Genomic DNA, 23,113 nt, shown 5'->3' with positions numbered 1-23,113 from the left:
AGGTGGACAGGTATTATGTCTGAGTTTTGTACTGCGGTAGAGACAAAGATTGGATGGGTTGGGGTTGGCATTGGAAAGGTATTAGCAAGAAAGGAATGCAATGATCAGACGGACGTATCCTAGATAGAATCCACTCACTGGATTGTAATCCACTGAGAATGAAGCAATCAACGATCAGAGTTCAGCCAAATAGCACTTCCAGAAGGCTTGCTAAAGAAGACGAAACGCGTTGGGGTATTACAACAGGTTGGGCGACCAAGACAAAAAGATCTAACCACCAACTCCGCCCACCGCGATCAGCCCACCCTCCCAAATTGGGAACCAGTTGGCAAACACGCCGTGCTGTCACGACTATGGCTCATTATATCTCTGTTGATATCGCATCGGAGATGGACGCGAGACTTGACTGTACGAAACGGTCTGCCCCGTCGTTAGCGGGCCCTTGCTTGCTTCAACTGAAACGAACGGCTTCGGGAGGTGGAACCGAGGAAAAGGACGGACCACATCACGTTGGACTAAAATCTCCTCCTGGGACTCGTTCCCGTCGGACCGCGACCCGTTGGTGGTCTTGTTGCTGTCGCGCCGGAGCGAGCCGAGGGCGACGCTTTTGGTGTGGGGCACATAGGTCGAGCTTTTCCGCTTGCTCGTGGCCTGGGACGTGGCCCCCGACGCGCCGGAGCGGTTTGCAGACGAGCGGGCGTTGGTGGTGATGAGCACTTTGAGTGCAGGGAGGGTTCCGACGAGGACGGCTGGGACGCAGTGCGCTTTAGTATTGTACATGGCATTGTGGAGGGAGACGACCATCAAATAGCTTACATATCGCAGCTGCCAGCGTCGACCACACCATGAGAAGAGTTAGGTTGACAAACCCCTGCTGCGCCAGGCTCTGGTTGGCCCGGATGATGGCGAAGACGATCATGAAGATCCCGAGGCTGAAGACGCCGATCAGGCCCAGCTTTTGCTTGAAGGAGACCTTGATGTTGTAGATGAGCCGCAGCGGCATGGCCATGACTGTGCCCCGCGCATTCTGGTTAGCACCGGCGACTCGGAGTATCGATTCTCAGTAGGTAGTCAATGGCTTACTGCAGAGATCGGTGAAGACGTCGCTCGCCGTGCTGTAGTAGACGCTGAAGTTGCTCGTCCACACGTGCTGCGGGCCGGCGCACTGGGCGAAGCGGAAGAAGTTCCGCACATCGGGGCCGCACGACAGCGTGAGGGTGATGACGCAACCTCCGTAGGCCAGAAAGGTGAAGACGGCCAGCACATACCACGCGCGCCGGTACCACGGGAGGTCGCGGAACAGGCGCCAGTAGAGCGCGAGGAAGGCGGCTTTGACGGACCACAGCACGGTCCAGAAGAGGATGGTGATGGGGAACTGGAAGCGCAGGTAGTTCTCCGTCTCGCCGATGATGGTCTCGGCGTTGGTTAAGGGCACGGCACCGGTCAGGATGCCCGTGACGTAGTATACGCTGGGTAGCTGGATGGTCTCGAGGATACATTGGGCCAGGAAGGCCGCGAGGGCGAAGAAGATGAAGCAGTCGTCGAGCGGCGGGGCCCGGCGGCCGGCGGGCGAGCGAAGGCGTATACCGGTGCGGACGGCGACAAGAAGGAATGCGGCCCCGAAGCACACCCAGATCAGGATGAGGAGCGACTGGTGCGAGAGCGTCCCGACGTCGTCGGTGTCGGTGGATGCCATCGTGTCGCTCGTTCATGCCGTATTCATGCCGGCGCCATGTCATACAGTCATTCAGGCACGGGCACTCCTCTTGCGGACTTGCGGTGCTCTGACCTTTGAGCTGACCGTGGACTGACTTCGGAACTGACCTTGACCTTGGGAGGGGCAAAGCGCAAAAGATTAGGACTCAGGGGAGATTCCATGACCAGGTTAGGCCAGCGTCCACGGAGGATGTATATATCGCCCACATCTGCTCGGCTTTCTTTCCCTTTACAATTTCCTTCCATACGACTCGTGTGGAGGCCTATGTCGGCTGGATTAGCAACGATATCTGGACGGTATGGCAGCATAAATCTGTTGGAGCGTTTGCCGACAACAATAGGGGATATCAGGTGCCGAGCACAGGCGTCCGGGCCAACAGGATTGCGCGCCATGTGAAATCGCTTGTCCCTCTCAGGCCCATCGCTCTCTGTCACACGGTCTGCCGTCTGCCATAGGCCAGGCGATTTCAATACTCTCGCCGCCAGCTCTGCGGGGTGCCGTGAATGCGACGTGACTGGACGCAGCCCGCAGGCACAAAATCGAGCGATGCAGGGGTTGGCCACGGGTTGTCGTGACCAGTGGCGGGCTGGCCCTATCGCGACGAGCTGTCCCCCGCGTTATGATGCAGCGGCGCCTGTCATTGGTTGAACTTCGTCCTCGAAGCGCCAATGGGATTTTGGAGGCAAGAAGGAGCCTCGGGACGGGAGGAGGGCGCCATCTTTTTCCTCAGGGGACGACGACCAGGTCAGAATGCGCTGGTTGACTCGGTCGTCGACATATATCATATCGTCAGACCTCCCTTTTCTCACGTCGAATCCACCCCGCCACGTGCACGCTGTAGTGTTCGGCTTTTGTCCTACATATTGTCCTGGCCGTCGGGTATTGTGCGGCTTTAGCTGAGCCACTTTTTGAGGCTGAACCGCGCCCAGCTTCCTCTTTTCGCGTCTTAGCAACCCCCACACCACGCCACACGTGACACGGGGTGCCTCAAGTTGAAGACCCGACGCCTACACCAAAGGCCCAACAATCCGGCCCTCAGGCTTCGCGTACAGCAAAAATGCAAGGCCGGGCATCAATGGCCTCGTGTCTAGGATGCGGTTCCTGCGTATGATGGTGGCCAGCGATCTACCAGCTATGATGTCAGTGCCCAAACTCAATTGCCAGGCCTCGTCGTCGTGGGCTGGGAACTTTTTGGTTCGCTGAGGAGGCCCCGTTCGACAAGGGCGGACACGTCACTCGGGCATCGGACCATGCGGGCTTGCATACGGCCTTGGACGACTCGGCGCAGAGCTTGTTGGCAAGCGAATACCGTACCGACACATCGGTAATCGGTATCAGATTAAACGAGTTCGCATCTGCATAACAACCTCCCTGCCAGTCCCTGGTCGGAATCCTCGTCGTCGCAGCTCGTCTCGGTTTAGCGCACCCCGATTCCTTGGAAAAGCCGGGGGAGAATTTTCGCGAACTTGATTCCATTGGGCATAGCTGAGCTGCACGCCATGTTGACCGCCACGTTGCCGAGCCGACATCAATGGATCGCGCCCAGGGTCGCAGGGGAAAAAAAAAGTTCAATGGCCGCGCACATGACGTGGAGAAGGCCGTTAAGATGTCGTGTGTCCCTCGCCCGGACAAGTCCAGCCGACAACATCCACAAACCTGGACCGCGATGCTGAGACAATGTCTCGATTCACACTCACACTTCTGGCGGCAACATGGGCTCTGCTGCTATTGCTGATCCCCGAAGCACATGCGTGGCCGACGCCATCGTCTTCATGGGTGCCGAGCATCAAAACCCACCGGCGCCAGCAGCGTTCCTGCCACGCCGAGCGCAACTTTAGGACTGTCTCGAGCATCTACAACCTGACTGTCTATCCCAACCAGCTCCCCATCTTCCAGGCCGGCGGCGCGGGCGTCCCCAAGGGCCTCTTCAACCAGAATGTTCGGGGCAGAGTCGATCCCGTCGGCAACTTTACGAACTTTGAGGACTCGATCGAGTACTTTTTCGCGTTGTCTCCGCTGCCGGCGGGGAACCCGGCCAAGGCGGCCATCACGGGCTACCAAATCACCGAGTTCAGCTCGCAGTGTAAGGAGGTCGCCGCGTCGGTCGTCTATCTGTACTGCAGCGTCTGGAACCCGGGCTGCGCCGACCACGGGAAGCCGCTGCCCCCGCTGAAGCAGGTGGCCTTCTGGCGGTTCGACAAGAAGGGGGCTGTGCTCAACTACGATGCGTGGATCCCCAATCTCAACAGCTGGGTCGCGCAGACCACCGCCTCGAACGCCACCCAGGCCGAAGCCCGCGCCGGTACCATCTATCAGATCTGCGCCGCCACGCAGATGCGGTGCACGGGCGCCAACGCGCAGTGGAGCAGTGTGGAGGAGTGCGTGACGACGCTGTCGACGAAGCCGTACGGCAATTACGACGAGGCGTGGGGCGACAACATCGTCTGCCGGAGCATTCACGTTGTGCTTACCCAAGTGCGACCTGACGTAAGTTCGGAACTCTTATCTGCTAGCCCGGCATTTCGAGCTACTACTGTAGTGTAGACTTGAGCTAACCGAGGCAAAATAGCACCACTGTCCGCATGTCGGGCCCACGGGAGGTGGGAAGTGCGTGAACGTCCCGTACCCCGAGAACTTCTTCTCGGACGAGACTTTGTACGAGCAGCCAACGGGCGAGACGTTTATGTGCGACTGATGATCTGGATACCGATACGATAATACTTAATTAATGTGTAGATAGAACGGCGGGGGCGGCGGCTACTCTGAGTTTGCAAAGTACTAGTATTTAGATAGAGCTTACGAAGTCAATGAGGACATGACGAGATGACGTTAGAGTGTAGTATCTTAGCATCAACGAAGCTATCATCCCGTTTCTCCCTGTTTGAGTTATGTGATGAAGGAACTGAGTGAGCGAAGCCTGGGGGAGGCACCAAATAATATCATGGAGGCAACAACCAACGAAGTAACATAACGTCTCCAAAGCAGCACGTTGTTCAAAACACAAGGTGTTGAATACGAAAAGACCACGTAAGTCTTGGTATTCAACACAAGGCTTCAGCCTGTCAGAACTGCGGTCTGACTACTACCTACTTGTCTACCGCACTCAGCGTTTTCTATGGGGTTTCATGTGATCTTGAAGAGCCCGCTTGCAGCAGATTGGCCGATTTAGAAGGCCCGGCGGGTGGTTGCTGTGGAATGCAATACCACCCAATGTACTAAAATTCAGGTATCACAGAACGTAACCCGATCGTTCAGTCTCAGCTGAGACGAGTGTTGTCGGGTCTTAACCCGCCTCCTCTGCTCTTCCTCTGCTGAACCGCAGAATTTACTCTTCTAGGTTGCTTTCTTGTTCCTTGGCTTCCAGCGCACGCTGGACAGGTTTCGTACATGGTTTATTGCGTCCTGTGAGATTAATGGATCCTCTCTCGCTAACAGCCTCCATCGCGGGAATTGCGAGCTTCTGCCTGCAGGCCGCAGTGTCTCTAGACCGGTTGAGCAGCAAGTTCCAAAATGCGTCTGTGACTATCACAGCTTTAGCATCGCAGTGCCGCGCCATCAAGACAGGGCTCTCGGAGCTGCAGACTCTGATCTTACAGAACCACTCGATTCACAGTCGACCCGACATCATTACGACCCTCGACAGCACGCTAACGAGCTGTCTGGTCGTGCTCACCTGCTTCGATGAGATGCTGAACAAACTCCAAGCAGCTGATATGCAGGCCGGCGCGGGGCGGAGCTTGATGTCGAAATGGAAAGCCAAGGCTCGCATTGTGTGGAACGAGGACGAGATGAAATCGTATCTCTCTTTGCTCCAAGGGCAGCAGTCTGCCGTGGCTTTCCTGGTTCAGATTCTGCACATGTAAGCATCCTGGTATTGTATTTTCGTGAAGACAGGGCTGATTCTCGCCAAGGGAGTCGGTTGACGCAATACTCGAAGGCGTCAAGAACGGCAAGGCATTCCTCAACAAGCAAGCAGTCGAGGCAGAATCTTTGCGGCAGGTGAATCCGCATCTTGACATTGCCGATTCGATTCTCGATTCCAGGCGGACTGCTAGAACCATCTTCAAGAATGGTGATACACTAGCCGAGGGCGCTGAGTTTGAGTTTGACGATGTAGTCATCAACTCAAAGGCCTACCGCCGAGCCATGGCCATGGCCAGGAAGATGGCCAAGGCAGACGCGGACTTCGCGGCCGAGCCGCAAGCAAGCCAACAACCAACAAAGCCCGAGCTCATGGAGACCATAGCCGAGGACACAAGCGACAAATCAGAGACAGCCCTTGTTACCAACGCGACATCCCCTAAAAGAGCCTCACCCCCCAACTGCGGCGAGAGCGTCATGGGTAAGTGTCATCAGGGCACGAAACGGATATTTCGACCGACCCAGTTGCGCTTCGAGGTCCTGTTTGAGACCCCAGTCATTTTCGTCTGCCTCCAGTCAATGACCGCGGCCCGATTCCGGGCGATCCTATCTACTACATAGACGTCACGAGGCGGAGTTTAATGGAGACGCGAGTACTATTCCCCGAGGACGAGGTAGCACTGCAACGGCACCTGGAAAGAAGCCCAGGATACGAGGACGACAAAAAGAGGGCGTCTTGGGTGACACTGATCTCGCACCTACAGGGGATGGAACGGGAGAGCCGAGAATGGCAGCAGCGGCGCTATGAGAGGTTGACTCCTGCAGAGAACCTCGCTCCTGTCCGCTTCGGGGACCATACCCTGGCCGTTGGCATCCGGGTCAAGACGCGAAGCTGGGATAGCATGCCAGCTAGCATCAAGAAGCCCTACGCGACTACGGCTATATGCCACGTGGTTGAGATTGCCACTATGATGGGAGTATACTGGAAGAAGTTTGATCGAGTGATGGATCGATACCGAGCCCAAGGGAACGGGTTCATTCTTACGGGCACCAACGTCCACGAGCTCGGCGTTATGTTCACGTTTCAATTCTACGGCAGGGTCAGATTCGGGGAGAACCGAGTGATACCGGTAGACGAGGTCAAGGATCTATGCGGTGGGTTTGTCCCGACGTTTTTCCCGGAACAAGATGGCCGCCGAACCTGGCCCCCGACGAGGAGCGCCTGGCCCTTCTGAATCTGTGGCTCGGGAGTAGACGCGATCTCTTCAACACGATGGTTCGAATTGGCTGCAACACTAACATCGCCAACCTCTTCCAATCCAAGGACTCAAATCTTAACCATCTCTTTCCAGGTAGGTTATATCGCCTATATTCGGTCACGTATCCCATCACTAACAGTAGCAGTTCCCTTCGAGCTCGTGGGTATGCTAGTCAGAACGCTCCACATCCGCAATAGTGCTTTCCGAATGCTTCCCAATCCGACGCCGTACCGCTGGAACAAGGAGCTTTTCAATCTCGATAGGATGGTTAGAGAGTATTTAAAGAGGATTTCTGACTATGATGCTTACATTCCGCAAGATCCTCAGATCTTACGGTTGGTGGAGGAAGCTGAGATGGTAGTGCGGACTCTGGAATTGGAAAAGTCCGATACGCCGGGCTCCTCCATACCGCTTCTTAACGCGCTACACGACGTCCTCGACAAATGCGACGTATTTCTTTCCGAGAACGACCGGAATCTCGTCCATATGGTTATCCGGGAACATTTCCAGGAACTTCTCGGGCTACTAAACGACAACAAGAATGGAGCCGGTCGCAATGCCCAGCAAAGAGCAGGGCCGTTTGCGGAGCATTTTGATGATCTGATGACCGACAGTCCAGAGTTGCGCGAGGCAGCATTCATGGAGCTGTACTTCAAGCTTCTGCGCCATGTCAGGCAAGGGGCCGTAATCTCCTACGTACGGCAACGGACGACGCAGCACGCACCATCAGTACATTCGCAGGATATCATCCACGAGGCCAAGGATGAAGCGGCATTGCTCTCGGACCGGGCTGACCAGTCCCAAGACGAGTATGTCACTACACTGGTGTCTCAGGCGTCGGCCATCTGGTGCACGCTTATTTTGGGGATGATCAGCTGGTTGTTATTGCACGATTTCCACCCGGCGAATGTGCAGATGGTGGGGGCCGAAGTGCAGGGGATGCAGCAGACCGTGTACATTACCTAGGGCCCGGCAGTGCCCGGCGGGTTACACCTTGCCTGCACGTATGTATTCATGTACAGCAAGGCACACAGACAACTCCGGCATCCATTGACGTTCAACGTGAAACTCGCCGCGTAGGTAGGCGTCCACCCCTGCAGGTCCCACGGAATCAGCAGAATCTCAAAACAGATCCACAAGTCAGGTCAACAACCCCCGGGTATCCTAACAAGATCATGACCGCCAACACGCTCCTCATTCCTGATATCTTCGTCCCTGCCAACCTATCACTTTAGCGTCAGTTCCGTGGCAGTATCCGTCGAGGAAGTTGCGAAACGGCACTACCAGGGGATTTCGGTGCAAGGCAGCGTTGTTTGACCGGTGCAACCGTACCGGAAGATGGGTTGTTCAGGTAACCGTCGCTCATCAACGCATCGCCTTTTTGCTGCTGTCCGACTTCTAACTCAGGGGCAGAAGTGTTAGCGAACTTTTCGCCAGGCGGACGTTCAGAGTCTTAAACACGGTCCTAAACCATCAAGCAACGATTGAGATTTGGTTCAACGTCTGCCTAATAAACATTGCTAGACACTGTCCCTTCCTGAAGGTCTGCGGAAGTCGAATAACCGGCAGCTAGGAGGACTTCCGATATTGTCGTGCTCTGGGTATTAGCTAGAAACAGAAACGCGTTTGTGCGTGTAAGTGACGTCGACAAAAGCGGCAAGCAACGGACTTCCGCTGGAACAGCCCCAGCTGAGAGCTGACAGCCAATCAGATGGCTAGCTGAGAATGGATGCCTCGGCCCAGGCCTTCTGCTTGTTGGTATGGCCTCTCGATATTTCAGGCTAGAAGCTTGCTTTCTACAGAGTACCTGCCCTGTGTCTGATAGGTATGGATGGTAATGTGCCTGTCTCCCGAGGCATCGAATCGCTCTGTGAGGCGCATCGAAGAGAGTTGTGGTCTGGAGCCTGGACCAAGGTAATCTGTCTCTGGCATTGAGGAGAAACGGCCCTTTTTGGGAGCACATCAGGGAGGGAGCAGAATCTCCCGGAGATTAACCAACTGCAACCCTCAGCTCAAGGCTGGAGCTTCCAGCCTCCACAGCCGAGTACAATGATAGGAGCGTCGGTGGCTGAAATAAGGACGTGAGCGATCCAAAATCGCAAGCCTGAGAAGCCATGGTCTGCAAATCCTACGTCCGAACAGTGCTTTCAACTACGTCAGTGGTTCTTCAGCAACTGGCCACTTCAATGGTTAAGCCCTGACTTATTAGTCTTGGGTTAACATCGACGTCCATCAAGCGTCGGTCTGTGACGTACTACATCTCTAAGATAGACAGTCTGATGAGTTACGAATTATTTAACTGCCCATGTGTTTTTCAGGCCTCCCAAGACTTGATCCTTGCGTTATACCGGATTGTTGTGATGCCCAAGACCCGCTCATCAAAGAAGAGAGGCCCTTCCGTTGTCATCCGACCTTATTAGCGCGTGATTCGGATGTCCAGACATTCCCTAATCATATCTCGCACGTTGCGCAGACATCTTCTTCCGTCACCATTACGTCTACGATACGTCAAAGCACTTTGAGACTTTTTAACCTTGCCCCCCCTTCTTATACCGTTGCCCCTCCAGACCTCGCAAACTCAGGTCTCAGACCACACAGCCTCATTTTCGAAGTGTCGACAAAGGACTGTCATCAAACACAAGAAAATGGGCAAAGAAGAGGTTCCCGCGCCGCTCCCGCAGACCCGAGTGCCCCTCCCGGAGAGATGCTTGCGAAGCAGCATTCGGGGGGACAAGGCCAAGCGCTACGCGCCGCCGCCGATGCGCCGAGCCTCGTGCGACCCGGTCGACGTGGCCGAGCTCAGCAACGAGACGCAGTGGCAGATAGACGAGCTCGTCGAGATCGTGAAGACGTCGCGGCCGCCGCCGCCGCCTGAGCCGATGTTTCCGCGGCGGAGTGTGCTTCGGTGCAAGCGGCAGCGGACGAGGTGGAACTCGGACGAGGACAAGCTGCTCGTTTTGCTCCGGGAGAATGGCATGGGCTTTGACCAGATTTGGGTACGTCGAGTCTCTTCTGGGGTTTCCTTTTTCTTTCTTTCATTTTTGTTCATTCTCTTTTTCCGTCATTGTTTTTTTTCTCTTTTTTTCTTTCTTTCTCTTGTTTCTTCCGAAGACGATCCACATGAAGAAAAATATATTGATGACGAAAACAGCACGATTTCCTACCCTGGCGGGGTTTCAAGGCCGTATCAAAGAGGTTCAGCAGGTTACGGCTGGCCATGGAGAACACAGCGGCTGGCCCTCGCTGAGCACACCCGCCGTCCTTGGTGTTTTCGGCAGCCCAGGTTGAGCTGTCTTGAGAAGCGGCGATGGCTACTACGATGGCAAGGTAGGCTGCCCACTTATTTACCAGACTATTGCTGTCACTGGCCTTGCTCTAATCCCTTGTGAACGCAGAAAGATACAGCACAGTCGTCCTTGGCAATCACCGCCAGGGTGCCACCCAAACCGACGGGCGGAATGCTTCGTAGTAGTTCAAGTCGTCGTCTTGTCCATGGGGTCCGCCTTGGAGTCTTGGACGGTTGGACCGCCCAGATCAAGTTGCTTACAAACCCACAACCCCTCGGCACATATCCCTAGAACAGCACACCTGTGCCTCGAATCCACGAGTGATAGAAGAGTTGACTACGGGTTTTGGTATAACCGGCGTTCTCCCTTCGTGACAGGAGTTGTTGTATTTATCAACACTGGAGACATGGGGCCTCGTTTCAGGAGGCTCAACGGTGTTGGATGGATACGCAAGGGGACTTTCTAGGCGCTGGATTGTGATGCATTTACACTCATGTTTGGAGTACGCAGTATTTAATAATGATTTTGCATGACACACAGAGAAGTGCACACAGCCATGGGAGAAGAAGAAGCCGACTGACTACTGGTATGTGACCTTCCTAGCCTACTACACCATCCACACGCAAGATAGTGGGGGTTTGGAAACCCCGTTGAGCAGAATGATCGGATTGAGTCGCACTAAGTAAAAGTAAGGCATGAACAATGGATGACTCTGCTTATGCTTATTAGAGCCTCCCAGAGAGCCAAGTGGACTGGGCCACCTCAGTCTCCTGGTTCAAACCAAGGTAATCGCCCCTTCTGGCCTAGCCCACAACGGCTTCAGCCCAGCTTCCACACACTCCCAATACTCCTCAGTGAGTGCGTACTCCACCGCCTCTTTCAGGCTGCCGGCCACATGCCACGGCCGAACCTCGGGCGCGAAGTCATGCACCGCGGCTTCACGCAGCTGTGCCTTCCGCAGCGGATCAATGCGCACGCTGCGTCTCCGAGCCCGCGGTTCACAGTCCACCTCGTAGGCATCGCTCCGCGCGCCAAAGTCGATGTCCTTGCCGATCATGTACACGGTGCGAAGGAAGGGCCGGTGGTCATGCTGGCAGTTCCCAGTGCGATCCCGGCGGTGGTCGAGTTTCTTACTGCGCTCCCGCAACACCCGATCCATGTGGCGCACCGTGACATCGTCGTTGCAGGCCGCGCCGAAGTACTTGTACTGGACATCGTCCAGCGGCAGGCCCGTAGCGTCGGTCCACCGGTCCTCGAGCGTGCTCAGCCAGGTCTTGCCGTCGCGGAGGGGAACGGGATAACCGTACCCCTGACCAGCTCCTGGCGCCGGGGCGGTGTCAGCTTTGCAGATAAACAGCTGCGGTTGCTGCTCGGGCCAGTGCTGGAGGTAGTTCAGGTTCTTGGTCGTGTGCGTCCCGATGTAGCCCTGCTTGGTCAGCAGCAGGTCGACGCAGATGCCGATGTCAAGGTCCCAGTTGGCGGGGTCCGACGCTCGCCAGACGAAGATGGCGGATACCTTGATGTCGTCCCCGCGGGCGGATATCCAGGGCTTTGGCGGGGTTGGGTGCAGGCAGTGCTCTCCAGTGTTGTAAAGGTGGGGATACAGGTCGACGATATCCTTGGTTATCATGACGTGCTTGAAGCCGTACTTCATCGCTGCCTTCTGCGCTTTGTCCCCCTCGCCGCCAATGACAACGACGACTTTGTCCTGATAGTCGTTGACCTGTTCGCGAAACGGCGTCTGCGGGAGAACAATAGACCCGGAGCCGATCTTGAGGCCGAGGCGTTTCTCCAGACCCCGAGCCACTTGTTTCTCGGTCAGCCCAGTTTCCCTGGTCAGAAGTACAAACGGAATCTTCTGATCCTGTAGACTGGCGATGGCCTCCTTGGCTCCCGGAACGACCATCCTGTGGCCGGGTTCGTTCGTGTTGACAACCGCCGCGAGGTCTATCACGAAGCCTGCCGTGGCGTACTGCGGTTGAGACGCACTCATCATGCCGGGGGTCGTGTGAGAACTTTGGAGCCTGGTAATGTTCTAACACGCCGTGGACGAGGTACACGGAGTTACCTTGGCTATGTAAATAAGTCGAATGTGGAATTTATATAAGTGTTCGTGATGCTGAGCACTTCCGGTGAACAAAGGCATTGTACAGCATTGTTCATTGTTCCCATCGCGCCTCCCATTTGTGTTCGATCGAGGAACATGTTCATTGCGTCCTTTCCTGATACGTCTGATGCTGAGCGAATCCGGCCCGGAACGCTCGTGAACCCGTAGAAGAAGAATAGGGAGAGTGCAGTGGTGCGAATTAGCGAGGAGTTGCAGATCATACGAGGATGATGATATTGCCCGAGGGATCCGCTATTACCGATAACCCGGCAGTGAACTGTATTTGGGCTAGTAATCATGATGGCAGCATGCATAGATGAAAGTATTGAAAGTATCTTGTAACAACTCGGACATTTACTGTATCAGGAATTTGAGATTGCATGGCTTCGTACATCATCCCCATCGGTGCCCCTATCAGACAGGGTCCGCCAGAACCTTGCCCAATCACTGCCCTAAACTCTTAATACCACCTTCAGCGTAGATGTCCTACTACGTCTTCAAATGCTTCTTCGCACTGCTAGCAGTGTTGCTGCATTATACGTCAGCACTGTCGCAATCTCACAAATCTCCCTGCTCCAAGCATACGCAGCGAGGAGGGAGAACTTACTATTCGTTCGCATACACGAACCCATCCTTGAGCTTCTTGTCCACTGTCCATTTGGTGATCGCATCTAAATCCTCCTTCGGCAGGCCCAACTTTTCATTCGCCAGCCCGTGCATAGTCTCAAAGTCGCCGTCTCCATTCTTGTAGAAGTACCTCGTGTACATCGCCTGCGCGAACCCAGCAAAGCTGCCCTTCTTCAACTCGTCTAGCGCTTTGTTCGTTCGCTCTTCCGAAGGTTCATACATGATGGTCCAGTCGCTGTCTGAATCGCCCATGGCACGGTGTATGCTGTCGAGCATGTCACGCTGGCTCACGTGGAAGCTGGCCACGTACAGGCCGTTGTCTTTCCAGTCCTCGAGGGCGGGCTTGCCGCCCTCCTTGGTAACGGGAAGATCAAGGAGCGCGGCGACAGCGCGGCCGCATTGTGCGAGTGTGCTGGTGCTGATCTTCTGGGTGCCGTCGTCGAACAAGACCGCTTTCTTATCCTTGACATCGAAACCGAAGAAATCGGTGCCTGCGACAAGAGACCACTCGTACCAGAAGCCGCAAGTGAGGATGACGTAATTAGCGCCTGCGGACTTGACGTCCGACATGGCCTCTCGGACGACCTTGCCGTAGACATTGTCGTTCAAAAGTCTGTCGTTCTTGGGATCTAAAAGAATTTAATGTTCGTTTCTCTCTTGGTCGATATTCAATTGGTCACACCGGTACTTACCCATTCCATAGGCATTAGGCATGATCCACTGGATGCCCGCTTTGCCCGCAGCGCTGCAGATGGTAGGGTGGACATCAGGCGGCGCAGAAGTGCTGAGACTGATGATGAGGAAGTCGTGGCCACGCAGTGCTTCGACTATGGTCTCCTCCTTGGAGTAGTCTACGGGAGCAACTTTGACGCCTTCAGGGCACTTGGAATTGCTGCCCTGACGGGTGAGAGCAGTGATCTCATGTCGGCCATTCTTGAGCAGCTCGCTCACGATGTGCGAGCCTACATGCCCGGTGGCCTGTTGGGAGTCAGCCTTGGTGTGCAAAGATCGGAGCATCGAGTAACCGGATGAGGGTAAAGGATGGAACGCACCCCGACAATGGCGACCTTCTTGATGCGGTTGCTCGACATCTTGGTATGTGAACTCGATGTGGACAGGACGTGAATTCACAATAAGATAGGCTGCAGTGGGAAGTGTGGTGAATTGATGTGTTGAGTCGCTGCTGCTTTGCGCAAAGCGCACCTCTTTATACGTCGGCCAGGTGTCGCAACGAGTGGTTGGAATATTCGGGCCCGAAGACCTCTCCTCCGAGCACTGTCCGTGGTTACGCCGTCTGCATACGAAAGCTGATCCAGAAACAGGGTCGCTGGCTCGCTGCTAACCTCGATTCGTTTACAGCCATCAAACGTCAAATAGTTGCCGTACAATAGCGGAGGAGTATCTTACCTCCGAAGCAGACTCCGTCAGGGCAGCGGCGATACGAAGGCCAAGCTTGTTGGCTACCTTGTGGGGACACCAGTGCAACTCCCAGAACGCTTCTCAAGAAGCTCGGGGAGCAACCTTGAGCCCCGACATGCCATAATGACACCCCATCTTATTGCCGAGCCAGGTGTTCATCTGTTGTTGGACAAAAACAAAAGATGCGAGGGAAGGCATGTTGTCCCCTTCTTCACCCCTGGCCCCTGGATGCTTGTGGGCTGGGCTTTTGACATGCGGGTCTTGGCACAGCACGGTATGCAGGGGTCGAAAGCACGATGCTAACGGAGTTTGGAAAAGCGACCACGCGAGATCTGCATGTAATTGGTATGGGCGGCGGTGGTGGTGCGGACTTATCCGCTATGTCCGCTTAGGTACTCAAAGCGACAACGTGTCGACACAAACACGTAAGGTCCACTGCTCTAGTCTCTGAGGCACAGACTTGATTCAAGTAAGCATATGTGGTTTGCGCCACAGCTGGTCTGAGCATCTGAGACTACACAGGAGCCGAAAAGGGGTCTTGATATCAGGAAGCTGGGAGAATTAAGCGGAGAGCATTTACTCAGAGTGACACACCAACATCTCAATCTTCGCCCCTCCATTACCACGTCTTACTCGAGCAATGGCCCTTTGCCTTGCTCCTCCAACTTGCCGCCTTTGCCTCCATAGCTGTCAGGCAGTTTGTCACCCAGCTCGGAAACCTTGCTCTCCCCAAACTCCCTCGCCAGGTTGCCGCCGTTCGACATCGGGTGGAACTTCTTGATCGTCTTGGGCGCCACAAAGAGCTTCATGAAGGTGTAGATGAAGCCCATGACGGCAGGGACGTTGACGAAGAACTTCTCCTTGAGCAGCTCCGGGTAGTTCTGCGCAAAGACCTTGATGGTTTCGGTGCTGGCCGCCTTGACCTGCGGCGACTGGCGCAGGAAGCTGATGGACTTGTAGTCGTGGACCTGGTAGATCTTGTAGGGGTCATATTCGGCAGTGATGGGCTTGGTTGCCGACGAGATGTCCAGTTCTTGCAGCGCGAGCTCCATCAGCGCGACCCTCCACTCAAGGAATCTGGTGATGACCGGGTTAGCGAATGAACAAATCGGCTGTGTGGGGGTCTTTGTGTCTCACTCTTCGAGTTTGCCGAAGGTCTCATTCATCGATTTAACCCCGCCATAGATATTCCAGGTAAATACCTCCTTGCCCTCCGGCTCATCCGATCCCTCTTGCGCGTACTTCGTCACATACCCCAGGCCATCAAATTTAGCCTTGCTGAAGACCTTGCCCGCCAGCTCGAGGGGCTTCGTCTTAGCTCGCCATTCCAGTGTCTTAGTCAGTTGTTCTTTGGCTTTGGCGAGGTCGCCATCGTTGGCGTTGAGATACTTTTGCAGGATGATGCGGGTGGGGACGTGGTCCGCCGGGTCTACCAGTGTCACACCCCAGATTTCAGGGTGGCCGAAGGCTTTCACCAGGGTCCAGAGCTGTCCAATTGGTGTTGACTCAATGGCGGGCTCCTTTTTCTCGGTAGACTCCTTTGTCTCACTGGGAGTAGGGGCGGTTGCTTCCGTGATTGCTTCTGTCGGTGCCGGAGCAGCCGCCGTATCCGCTGCAGTGGATGCAGGGGCCGCGGCAGCAACAACCTCAGGTTTGGTGGCGTCGGCCGCGGTTTTGGAAACGTCAGGTGCGTCCGCCGCGGGGACCACTTCGGGCTGTTGTTCCGTAGTACTCATGCTTCCAGTATTGCGTTCCGCTGAAGGCAAAAGGTAATCTTTACAGCCTTGAATGGTAAATGTTTGGCCCCTTTCTTGTCTTACCTGCTGTCTTCAAGTTGCGTTTCTTCTGGGGTGAGGCATGATTGTTTGGGTGGGGCAACGGGAATCTCTAAGTGGGGCGGACGAAATCGGAGATCTACCCCACCCGGAAGATTCCATCGGAACCGCGGACCTCTCTCCAACGAAGTTGAACGAACCTAGAAGGTCACACACATCTCTATCAGCTATTGACATAGGTATCCTTTGGAGTTGTGGTGGAATACCTCTGTCTATCGAATTTATGCCCACACCGGTTAACCACGACCAAATCCAAGGCACGAACCATCCAGAGACTAAGGATGATGCGAGGGCGGGCCGCGACGTGATATCACGGCTACGAGCCTTGGCCCTAGACGATTGTATATTGCACCAAACGTCCTCTACCACAACGGGAGTTTCCAAATATTTCATCAGTTCGTGTCCCACACTGCCGGAGCTTAAATAGCGGCAACTACGAGTACTTCGGGACAGCCTGTTGAGTTGTTCCACCATACCTCCATTGCAAGTTGCGGGTACGCGGCACGCCACTGGAACTTCCAGTCTCCTTGCTTCATCAGATGATACCCACCGGGTGTCACCTGCATTCCTTGCCTTGGTCAGAGAGAAGCAAGGAATCCGCGTCCATCTCGGGCCGGGCTTGTCAGAAATAGCCGATATGCGCCGTCAAACTCAACATCTCTCTCGGGATGGAAGGCCACAAACCCGGCCCGACCATCTCTTAGAACCCCCAAAGCCGACCATCCCAATCAGAGAATGTCAGGCTGCAGAAGCGGACAGGAGCTGGTCGGCAGCTGAAGGCTGGCCCGGTAACACCCCACTCCGTTCAATGATTCAGCTAATGACAAGTGACAACTCCCAGAGACGCCGAGACATTGCGGCTTGTCAATAAATGCAGAATTTAAGCAGTTGATTCTAGGATGCAGAAGGTCCGGCAGAGACATGTTTCCCTTGGATTGTGTCTCGCTTGCATTCCATCCAAGCTTAATATTGTCCTCCCTGGTCCTCCTTACCATTGTTCTGGCTCAGCCTACAAAGGTCCACTCACACTACCATTCTGCAAAGAAGGAACGAGGGAGTTTGATAGACCCCTTCCCTTAATATTATTACCTTATGAGATGCAAAATGCTTAGCCGTGACGTTCAGATAGCTAAAGAACTCCGACATCCCAGTCCTTATAACGCTGGTTTCCTCTCCTCGGCAGGAAGAGATATCCTGGCTGCATCATCCGCTTCGTGAACTCTGAAAAGCAAACACCTCATTCCGTTCTAAGATCCGTTGAAACCATGAAGACGTTCTTGTGGCTCTCTCTCTGCCTCGGACTGACCTCAGGGGCAGCACGGCCAGAAGCTGACTCTGGGCTGGATCCTCGGCCTCAGCATCTGGCACCCTTCCTGTTGGATGGTCTCTTCAAGCGCGACGGTCCAGCTCGGCCTGCGAACATCGACCTAACGGCATGGAAACCGGGTGCAGTCAAACTGCAATGGGCGGGTGACATCTTAGTCGGCACTCCTCCACAGAAGTTGTAAGTGATAGCTGACAAGAGCCTCGGCTGTCTTCGCGACGTTGGCTGAGGTTGACTGACCATTTTGTAGCTCCCTGATCTTCGACACAGGTGCACCGATGATGTTGATCGCCGCCAACAACTGCACGACCTGCGGGACACATCCCCGCTTTGATCCGTCCAAGTCCAGTTCCTTCTCTCCTCAACCGGGGTTCCGCATTACAATGTACTTCAACAGTGGCGGCGGCGGTACAATCAACGGCCCACAGCAGCAAAACGCGAATTGCACCGTCGTGACAGACACGGTTCGCATGGTTGACCGGCCCACAAGCGGGAGCCAGTTACTCATCTGCGACACCTACTCCAACCTCCTCCGCGAGCAGACGCCCGACGGTCTCTTCGGCCTGTCGTCCACACCGACCTCCCTCTGGGGCATTGAACCCAACGTCACGTTCGCATACACCACCATCTTTTGGCAGCTCGTCGAATCAGGCCAGCTGCCCACCCCCGAATTCAGCTTCTCCTACATCCCGTCTCACGGACCCAACGGCCGCCGGGATGGCGTGCTCACGCTGGGCGGGACCGACCGATCGCAGTACATCCCTAGCACTCTCCGAAAGATCCCTCTTAACTGGCCTCTGTCAGAGTCGGGTATGCGATGGGTCGTCGACGTACGCGGGGCGCGCATCGACGGCTATACGTTGCACAACTCGACCGACGCAGTCACGCTCATCGACACGGGCAGCGCGGTCGTGTCTACGCCGGACCACGAGACCACAGCCGAGCTGTACGCGCGCATGTCGGACGCGATTCAGCCGATCGATGAGCGAGGCGCGTGGGGGGCGCCGTGTGACGAGCTGGACCGTGCGGTACGGGATGTGGTCTTCACGGTGGGCAGCCCGGGGCAGAAGGTGGATGTGGTGGTTAAGAAGAAGTACATGAATGTGGGCGAGTACCCCGGCAAGCCGGGCATTTGCCAGGGCGTGTTTGTCGATCCGGAGCGGGTGGCGCGCGAGCCGATCAATGGGCGGCCCGCGTGGATCTTTGGCACGCCGTGGCTGAGGTCGTACTACACCGTCTGGAATGGCGTGGATCGGACGATTGGCTTTGCGACTCCCTCGCGCCCGGACTGCGACTAATATAGGGATTGAGGTTTGCCAGGTTATCTGCAGGTGGTGGATTGCAGAAACTCAGTGGTCGAGGGGCGAATGGTGGGGTGATTGGAGATGCTATTTTACTTTAGCTAGGTACCGAAGGATTGCTTGACACCTTTGATGCTTGCAGCGACTTTTGATGATTCTGTCGATTTGACGAACAAGTCGGTGTGGGTTGGTGAGACAAGTCGGAGCAGAGTGTCGGCTGACAACGACGCGGGGTCGAGGATTGGCCAGCTGCCCTCTCAACGTGCCCCCCTCCCGAGTGCCCGTCCGAAGCCTGACTTAGCTCATCGAGGTTTGAGAGCTGCACCTAATAAGTTTCCCTTCAGTTGAGGTGATATACCGTGTCGGGGGACTAGCACGGGGAGGGAAGAAGTATGGCACGCAGAGTAGGTAAGATCAGGACCATCAGGCTCAGGCAGCTGGCACCCTCACCTGTCCTAAAGTGTCATGAACGCTCTCCTCAAGACGCATCGCACAACGGTGATGACTCGCAAAGAGCGAGTATATCATGACAAAACTTGCCTCATCCAAACTGAGGCCATCACGTTCTCTGTCTCTCCTCGCTTTGCTTTCATCTTCGTAGCCCAGGGCTCGAAGACTCGAGTTGCTCAACCAACCCAAGACTGCCACCGCCCTCAACTCCAAACAATACATCAAACCAGAAACGCACTTCAACCCTCCCAGCCTGCGCACCAACCCAAGACCACAACATGAGCCCGCGAGGTTGGATCTCCTGGAGGGACTGGTGTCCAATATGCCAACGCGATGTGACCTTCTACACACTCCGCTGCTGGCGCTGTCGCTACTCGCATCACCGCGCCTACTACTGCCGCCGCTGCCGACATGACAGGTCATTCTGTTCCTGCGAGAGGCTGTCTCGCAGGTCACGGTTGCGAGTTTACTATCGGTACTATGTCTAAGAGATTGGATGGGGCAGAGGTTCATATATTTGTGGTTGTCAAGATGGGGCCGTTAGGTTGAGGAGTGTTGAGAACGACTCCCTTTCTTTGTGCTCTTCTTATGGTTTTAGATACCTATGTGTCATCACCAATGTCGGGTTTTTGTACTATTCTATTTCACGTTCACTTTTTGTCTTAGTTCCTTGGACCTGGTGGCATGCGGGATTTCTTACAATCCCTGGTAAGAGAAGATTTTCTAGGTAGGTGGGCGATATGTCTGAGCCGTTGTGGAACATCTGCTAACTGGTTTGACAAGCTACATGTCATTTATCACCAGCAGCTAACTTCTAGAACCCCCTTTTGAAGGGTTTCTTTGTAATGCAAACACGGTTGTGGTGGAGCGCGAACCATTGCCCCATCATGACTGGCTGGACTAACACGACGCAGGGCAGAGAACCAGAGAGATGGTAACGGACCACGTCCAATCAAAGGCTCTCAAGAGCGGGAAATTGTGTTGCTGTTGAGTTCTCTTTGTTTTCTCACGTCAAAGCTCGTTGCTGTCCATGAGAACAACCCATAGAGGGCGATCACACTTGATTGGCTGGGAAGGGGGATACAATAGAGCTGGAATATACGGGCACTTACCAGGAATGACACGAATGTCTCCCGTTTTGCCTATGTAACGTAGCATCATAGGGCTGGGCATGACCGTATGCATGCAAAGCTCCAATGCCTGATCTGACATATCTCAACCTCTCAGGTAGGCAGACACCGGAACTGCTAAGGATGACGTTCTCTGGTAAGGGCTAGCGCATCTCAGTTGCGCATGTGCGCAGGCGATACGAGGGTGAATCTTGTATACGTTTACAGACAATGATTTGGACAAATCAGGCTTGTTCTGCACTTTTGGGTGCTCGAAGGGACAATAAGGCTGTATTAGTTGTCCTGCTTCTGTGGTTGGGATTCGGGCCGTGTGCGTGCCCCCAACCACTGACGCACCTAGAAGGAACTAACTGTGCCACTACGGTGCGTGCTCGATTCTGACAGGCAATTATCACAAGGCGGATTCAATCATGCGGAGATCACCTGCACAGCTCATGTTCATGCATCATTTGAACACGAGACGATGGAGGACCGGTCAACGATAGATTAACATTGGTCATGGTGCTGCAATGATCCTATCCAGAGCCACCGTCCATTTCCAGAGTCGTCCAAATGCAGCTGCCTTCCTATCTTTAGCAATGGCATCTCCGGGTTCCTGGGTCCCGGGATTTCGGCTGAAACTGTGCTCTCCTGGTAAGCCCGACAGCTCGGTATTGATCAGCCCTGCCTTGATTGACGTGATATCGAACCGAGACGTCATATACATATAGCTTACTAGAGCTTAAGACCCAGGAAATTGAAAGCTTGAGGATATCTGAGTTGTCAGTATTATGTTTGTGAGTGCGCATGTGAGGAGTCTCGCCACGGAAATCTCGGCGTCTGGCTGAGGAACCTGGTCATTGCTCTCCTGCTAACGCCGAGCCGATCCGGAACTTCCGTGGAGAACTGGGGCCGGACACGGTGCTATGGAGTGCAGCTGACGCGGGAGGCTGCGGCACGTCTTGTGGTTTTAGGTTGTACACACAGATAAAAAAGCACATAAGCAGGAGCTCGGCACGCCTTGCCGATACATCAGCCACCGCGCATAGGCGCATGGCACAAGAACCTGGTTCGAAAGAAAGATGAATAGTCACAAAGCTCACATGCCATGGCCAGTACCAATCACGAGCTGACTGCAGCCTTCCTAGGAGCAGCTCTGTAAAACGGTCTGCAACCGCACGTTCTTTACCTCGGCCGAGGTCGTGTTCATAGCCAACATCAGGCCACCAGAGAGAATTTCGGCATCTGGAAAGCAAAAAGGCTCGAGCGCCTCGCTTGCGTGGAGAGTACCCTGCGAGGCTACCATAGGGTCCGTGGGGTACCATCGCTGTGTTTGTTTCATAATGCTTTCCGATGAGAGCCAGGACATGCAGCCGTCGCTGCTCGTTCCTGGCCTTGGGAAGGTGGTCTATTCCGTACGTACTCCGTAGTCCGGCGCTCTGTTTCCCGATCTCGGTGGACATGGCCAGGGATTCCTGCAGATCCCTGTGCACATCCTGCTTCCGCGGCGCTCGGCCAGCCCCTGGTTACGTTACAGGGTATCCCGTACTGTAGGATTCCGTTGATATCCCCGGATACTAACGAGTGGAGGTTCAAGGGCCTCTCCGCCACGTGCCCTGATCCGGGTTCTTTTTGCGGCGTCGAAGCTGAATGGGCCACTCACCTATATGGGGCGCTTATAAGTTCAGGGTTCGCCGACCAATGTATGTACAGCCCTGAGGATTCGAGGCCCTCTCCTTGGCGTCTGACATAGTCGGTGAAGACTGTTTCGTATATTCCGTACTTGAGCCTCACTCGTATCTCCGGCATCCTCATCGAGCCCTTTGTCAAGGATCCATCAACTTTGTCATGTCTCTCCTCTTCTAGCTGTTGTTATGTTACTACATTCCGTCGCTAAGCGCGATATCTCCTTTTTGCTCCTCACGAGTCACCATCGCTTGCGAGGGCTTACGTACCTCTGCCGCGATCCGGACCCACCACGATCTGTGCGGGATGCGATGGGAGCTACGTAAACACACCTGCGACCCCTGGACGATGCACCCTGGTTATCCCCGGAACTCCTTCCGCCGGCCGAGAAGGTACTTGCTTTTGCAGTGCAGTTTGCGTGCAGAGCCTTGTCCTCCAGCCCGTATTCATAACTATTGGAGGATTCAAGACTGCAGGCCCCCGCCGTCATAGCGCCAGTAGCAACGACAAGCCTGCCGACAGAGTCTCCAAGAAAAGCTTGTGCTCCGTGGTGGCCGGCCTCTCTGCTGTACCGACGACCGAGCTCTTCGCAGTTCTCCCCTGCCGTCCTTGGGTCAAGCGGCGCACTGTCTGCACTCAGATGCTGACCTGGTGGGCAAGGTACGGTATAGATAATTGCACAATATGACACTGATACTTACACTCTCCAGGTTCAGTCCAGGATCCTTGTGTGACACAGACTTGTTCCCTGAGGGTAAAATAAGCATCGCGGCAGGTAGGATGCCAGCCTCAACTCGCTGTATTCTACCCAATGCGGGAAGGAATACCCGGGGTACATCGAGTATTAACCTGCGAGCGTTGGACGTGTCTGCCTCATCCCTCGAATTCATGACCTCTCGAGGAACGTTGCTGTGCGGAATTCGGATCCGATCTAGTAAGTCTCGGGCGTCTCCTCGAGCATTTCCCCTTACTCCCGCCGCTATGTCCTCCCCCACGCATTCCCGGAATCCTTAGAGATCATAGAGCCAAACCCAAACGAGGTTTGTGCGTACCCGAGCTGTACGGCACGGTCTAATATTGTCATACCGAATGCTCCCCTATGCACTGCCCATCAGACTATTGATGCGTGAC

The 23,113-nt window shown here is 54.9% G+C and overlaps 7 protein-coding genes across 7 annotated transcripts; 3 read left to right on the top strand and 4 right to left on the bottom strand.

Moving 5' to 3' along the window:
* Positions 1 to 187: 187 nt before the first annotated feature.
* On the bottom strand, positions 188 to 2,040 carry B0T15DRAFT_262347 (uncharacterized protein). Its single transcript, XM_062863353.1, has 4 exons — positions 1,084 to 2,040; positions 817 to 1,011; positions 502 to 749; positions 188 to 420 (listed from the first exon to the last, which is right to left on the bottom strand). The coding sequence occupies exons 1-4, from the start codon at positions 1,694 to 1,696 to the stop codon at positions 352 to 354; spliced, it is 1,125 nt and encodes a 374-aa protein (XP_062718835.1). The 5' UTR covers positions 1,697 to 2,040; the 3' UTR covers positions 188 to 351.
* Positions 2,041 to 3,294: 1,254 nt separating this feature from the next.
* On the top strand, positions 3,295 to 4,587 carry B0T15DRAFT_262355 (uncharacterized protein). The gene is made up of 2 exons (XM_062863354.1): positions 3,295 to 4,204; positions 4,287 to 4,587. The coding sequence occupies exons 1-2, from the start codon at positions 3,395 to 3,397 to the stop codon at positions 4,410 to 4,412; spliced, it is 936 nt and encodes a 311-aa protein (XP_062718834.1). The 5' UTR covers positions 3,295 to 3,394; the 3' UTR covers positions 4,413 to 4,587.
* Positions 4,588 to 4,950: 363 nt separating this feature from the next.
* B0T15DRAFT_576483 (uncharacterized protein) lies at positions 4,951 to 7,881 on the top strand. The gene is made up of 5 exons (XM_062871033.1): positions 4,951 to 5,576; positions 5,629 to 6,059; positions 6,155 to 6,737; positions 6,767 to 6,930; positions 6,983 to 7,881. Exons 1-5 carry the CDS (start codon positions 5,131 to 5,133, stop codon positions 7,801 to 7,803), a joined length of 2,445 nt encoding a protein of 814 aa, XP_062718833.1. The 5' UTR covers positions 4,951 to 5,130; the 3' UTR covers positions 7,804 to 7,881.
* A 2,819-nt stretch (positions 7,882 to 10,700) lies between these two features.
* B0T15DRAFT_538948 (uncharacterized protein) lies at positions 10,701 to 12,447 on the bottom strand. Its single transcript, XM_062869708.1, has one exon. It carries the CDS (start codon positions 12,118 to 12,120, stop codon positions 10,900 to 10,902), a length of 1,221 nt encoding a protein of 406 aa, XP_062718832.1. The 5' UTR covers positions 12,121 to 12,447; the 3' UTR covers positions 10,701 to 10,899.
* Positions 12,448 to 12,475: 28 nt separating this feature from the next.
* B0T15DRAFT_262294 (uncharacterized protein) lies at positions 12,476 to 14,119 on the bottom strand. Its single transcript, XM_062863352.1, has 4 exons — positions 13,911 to 14,119; positions 13,551 to 13,836; positions 12,839 to 13,487; positions 12,476 to 12,745 (listed from the first exon to the last, which is right to left on the bottom strand). The coding sequence occupies exons 1-4, from the start codon at positions 13,947 to 13,949 to the stop codon at positions 12,721 to 12,723; spliced, it is 999 nt and encodes a 332-aa protein (XP_062718831.1). The 5' UTR covers positions 13,950 to 14,119; the 3' UTR covers positions 12,476 to 12,720.
* A 479-nt stretch (positions 14,120 to 14,598) lies between these two features.
* Positions 14,599 to 16,249, bottom strand: B0T15DRAFT_438186 (CRAL-TRIO domain-containing protein). Its single transcript, XM_062865863.1, has 2 exons — positions 15,415 to 16,249; positions 14,599 to 15,354 (listed from the first exon to the last, which is right to left on the bottom strand). The coding sequence occupies exons 1-2, from the start codon at positions 16,011 to 16,013 to the stop codon at positions 14,907 to 14,909; spliced, it is 1,047 nt and encodes a 348-aa protein (XP_062718830.1). The 5' UTR covers positions 16,014 to 16,249; the 3' UTR covers positions 14,599 to 14,906.
* A 1,128-nt stretch (positions 16,250 to 17,377) lies between these two features.
* On the top strand, positions 17,378 to 18,734 carry B0T15DRAFT_402193 (aspartic peptidase domain-containing protein; the record flags this gene model as incomplete). The annotated part of the gene is made up of 3 exons (XM_062865145.1): positions 17,378 to 17,616; positions 17,687 to 18,041; positions 18,093 to 18,734. The coding sequence occupies 3 exons, from the start codon at positions 17,378 to 17,380 to the stop codon at positions 18,732 to 18,734; spliced, it is 1,236 nt and encodes a 411-aa protein (XP_062718829.1).
* Positions 18,735 to 23,113: the final 4,379 nt, after the last annotated feature.

This window comes from Chaetomium strumarium, assembly GCF_033439665.1.
Source record: "Chaetomium strumarium strain CBS 333.67 chromosome Unknown B0T15scaffold_6, whole genome shotgun sequence".
NCBI classification, from domain to species: Eukaryota; Fungi; Ascomycota; class Sordariomycetes; order Sordariales; family Chaetomiaceae; genus Chaetomium; species Chaetomium strumarium.
This window is presented reverse-complemented; position numbering and strand designations above follow the sequence as displayed.